Raw genomic sequence first — 3736 nt, 5'->3', positions numbered from 1 at the left:
TTCAATTTTCTGTAAGAATTAATTTTGTAATCCCGATATATTATTGTGGGGTAAGATGAATTGCGTTAGAAAAAAAGTGTTCCATATTTCCCGATTCGATTTTAACAATTTACAACTCTTTTACAGCCGTATGGGTGCGGTTATATAATTATAATACTCTTTTGTTTACTCCAAAATGGGACGATAAAAGAGATTAAAAACATGGGCTTTTTCCCCCCACGAATTATATATTCTGCCACATACGTATAAGGTATTGTTAGCAATTACCATGATAACTGGAATATGAAGAATGTAATGCAATATATTCAGTACAGCAATAATTTGTACTCGCGAGATGTCGCTCGGGAGTAAATACGCTTCAAATCTTCCAGCGAACGAGACCACTGAATCATAATCCGATGAAACGAACATCTGGCATCGATTAAATAGACTGCACTACTCTTCATTGATGCGGACTTGAGTTGATTTTATATCTTTTTTACCACTTCATAATGCTTTTGGATTATAGGCCTTAATTTTTCTTATTCAGATAAAATCTACATGCTCGTTCAAAAGAACATCTTCGAATTATTTAAATAAAATTTAACTTGTGCATTGAATAACTGCATTCTAAACTTGAACCTGTGACTTGAAACAGTTCACACAAAACACCTTTACCTCGGCTAACATCACGCTAAACTATACATATACATAACTGCCGTTATAAGGCAAGTAGTGATGCTATTGCTTTCCAGTTTCTCACGAATGGCTCGGTTAAAATGATCAGATGTTTCGGCTTGCTGATCGAATTACAAACTCACAGCGGAAATACGTAATTATGGAACTGTGGAATATGTTCTTTGGAAATGATGGGTTAATGAAAGGTTTATACTGCCGGGTTGGACTGTACAAGATAAATGTACATGTTACATGGTCTATACGTCAACCCTTAAAATGTTTTTTAATACCCCAAAAAAATTGTCTTCCAAAAATTAGTGTTCTACATATAGTTCAAATGGTGACACACTAACAGTAACAAACAAAAAGCAAAACAAAAGCACTTACAAATGTCTTATTTGACCCAGACTTTGAAAGGGAATAAAACTTTGCCTTCCAGGACAATACCGTTCCCAGTCTCTCCCCTTGAAAGAAACCTCCGGATATTCCTCGATTGATTGAATCAGGTTGTTGTCAGCGTGTCTGGAAGTAATTATGATTTAACATAAAAAAATAAAGGGCTTCAAATTATATTGATTTATTGTTGTAAACATTTTTTGTTTGAAAAAATTCTTTAAGAATGTTTTTTTTTTCAATTCAGTGGTCATTAATGGGTTGTCAAAATTATGAGCCAGCACACATAAAAAATGAAAAAAAAACTTAAAAAATCTCACCCACAAAGTAACATACCTGGTAACTCGTGTATAACACCGAACACCCGAGTTTAAAAATTGTCGTTTTCCGACCAAGCAAGGATAAAGTAAGAAGTTACAAAAAATTAGTAAATGCGGTACTGGTTCAATAGTTTTGAATTAACAAGCAAGTTGTTTATTTATTCTCCGATTTTACATAATAGTAGCTATTAAACCAAAGCGACAGTTGAAACTTATATGCTATATATGAATGTGCGTATGCACAAAGTAATTATAAAAGTTGAACATGACGATATCTGGCATACAATCAATCGATGCTACTGATTACCAGATAAAAAAACCGCTGTTATAATCAATACACTTTAAATTAAACTAATAAAACAAAAATACTTACATTGAGTATAGAGAAGGCCAGTTTCTATATTCAAACGTTGCATGTGGAAAAGTAGGCAATCGGTTACTGCTTATATATATCTCTCCAATGCGGGGAACATCAACAAAGGCGTGAGTGTCAATGCATGCGATCTTCTGATTGTGGAGTCGAATACGTTTTACGTTGGGCAGATCACTGAACGCTAAACGTTTCAATTCAGTCATTTCGTTGTGGCTGAGGTCTCTGAAAATTTAAAAGCTTTTTTATTGGTTTAAAAAGACGTACTTGAAACAGAGTCGGTGAATTATGTGTTTTATTGTAAAACTATTTATGGAAGAAAAAATATCAAAGTTTTTTATATAATCAATAATTGGTTGTAAAGTAGGTTGGGATATACAATGATGTTTTCGTAATCTTTTACCGTCACATTTGGTAGTAAATATAAAATATATATGTATTCTCTAAAGAGAAGTAAAACCGACAAAGACATGATTAGGAAATATACGATATTATGTGCTAAAGGTATCCATCTTACCTCGCAGTATTATATGAAAAGGGCAGAAAAACCAGACAAGGAAAACGCCACTAACAACATACAGTATGAAACAAATAATTTACTCTTGTCACTTACATGTGCATTATTTCTGTCAAGTTTTTGAACAAGCAGCTACCGAAGTCAGGTATCTTGTTGTGGCCAAGCTCTCTGTGAGAAATAATTTGGGTTATATTATCTACAATTCTTTCGTATAAAACCACTCACAAGATCTTTAAATACTTCATGTCATCGAAGGTGTGTTCTTGAACGCATGAAATTTGGTTGTGGCTTAAATTTCTGAAAAAAACGACGATATAGTCTACACAAATCAAATAAAAATGACATTATATTGCCTATAATACTCACAGATGCTGAAGTGGAGACGCAGAGAAGAAGTTCATTTCTGTGCAAGAGAGTTGCTTGATTTCGTTCGCGTCGAATGATCTGTATTGAAATGTCATAACATTTGAAAATAAAAAAATATAATTTGGTCGTTAGGTATTTAAAGTTGTTTTTATTGGTTATAACAAATCGTTTGTAGTTGGATTAAATTTCTATGTAACTGATATCGTTGTCCTGCCATGCGAGGATTAAAAAGTTACACTCGTTCATACTTATATAATTAGCCTGGGTGTTGGGGTAAATTGCCAAATCCAGCCAAATAAGCCTCATGTCCTCTGGGAAGGACCTCACCCAGCATATATAAAAAATAGACACAATAAAAAGGAAGAGTAAAAACTCACATGTACAATAGCTTCGGCATGTTAATGAATGCTTCTGCAGGGATCAGTGGTCCGATCTTATTCGCACTGAGGGCACTAAAGTAATAAACATAAAATGCAAGTCCTATGCAACGTGATTTTAGCATTGTCGCTATCAAAAAACTACTTATTTTTAGATTTTACCTAATAGGCTGGAAACTTGGCTTCACAGTGCATGAAGGGCAAAAAATCTGATTCGACTAGATCTCAACCTAACAGTCGTGCAAAGTAAATGCAACAAACCATATTTTACTCACAGAAAACTAATGTTGGTTCCGCTAAACAGATCACGTGGTATCCAAGATATGTCGTTTTCCACCAGATTTCTAAAATGTTACTTCTTCATTAAATCTCGTTAAAAAGGTTTATGACACTTCGCATTAGCTTCCTATTAAAAACAAGGCATGCCATTACAGCAAGTGTTCAAAGTCAAGCCAAGATTTTCTCGCGTAATCGTCTGCAAAAAAATGCGGCAAGAGACGCTGCAAAGGCACGGATAACAACCGGCAATCGACCACAGTCTCTCGCACATTTAAAAAAACATCAGCAGAGAAAAATTAGCTAAAATTTTATATAAGTGAAGCTTTTCTATACGTTCGTGGTACCGTTCGTTTATACAGTAGAGTGAAGAAGATGGAACAGCTTTTTATTTAATTTTTCTCGTCCATTTTGGTAATAAACAAATAAAATCCACATAATTATAAAACTGTATCCTAGC

At 34.0% G+C, this 3736-nt stretch overlaps 1 protein-coding gene across 1 annotated transcript; it reads right to left on the bottom strand.

The window, feature by feature from the left end:
- Nucleotides 1-1040: 1040 nt before the first annotated feature.
- LOC113474094 (vasorin-like) lies at nt 1041-3363 on the bottom strand. The gene is made up of 6 exons (XM_026833675.1): nt 3276-3363; nt 3001-3075; nt 2483-2701; nt 2354-2425; nt 1744-1965; nt 1041-1179 (listed from the first exon to the last, which is right to left on the bottom strand). The coding sequence occupies exons 3-6, from the start codon at nt 2500-2502 to the stop codon at nt 1041-1043; spliced, it is 453 nt and encodes a 150-aa protein (XP_026689476.1). The 5' UTR covers nt 2503-2701; nt 3001-3075; nt 3276-3363.
- Nucleotides 3364-3736: the final 373 nt, after the last annotated feature.

The sequence above is a fragment of the Ciona intestinalis genome, chromosome 3 (genome assembly GCF_000224145.3).
Source record: "Ciona intestinalis chromosome 3, KH, whole genome shotgun sequence".
Classification (NCBI taxonomy): Eukaryota; Metazoa; Chordata; class Ascidiacea; order Phlebobranchia; family Cionidae; genus Ciona; species Ciona intestinalis.
This window is presented reverse-complemented; position numbering and strand designations above follow the sequence as displayed.

What these genes read in the sequence shown, in the direction of transcription:
- LOC113474094 (XM_026833675.1), bottom strand. Translation starts at nt 2,502, where the DNA reads ATGAAGTATTTAAAGATCTT. An exon ending in ATGAAGTATTTAAAGATCTT is followed by an intron (nt 2,426 to 2,482) that starts GTGAGTGGTTTT and finishes TATTTCTCACAG; the next exon opens with AGAGCTTGGCCACAACAAGA. An exon ending in TTGACAGAAATAATGCACAT is followed by an intron (nt 1,966 to 2,353) that starts GTAAGTGACAAG and finishes TTAAATTTTCAG; the next exon opens with AGACCTCAGCCACAACGAAA.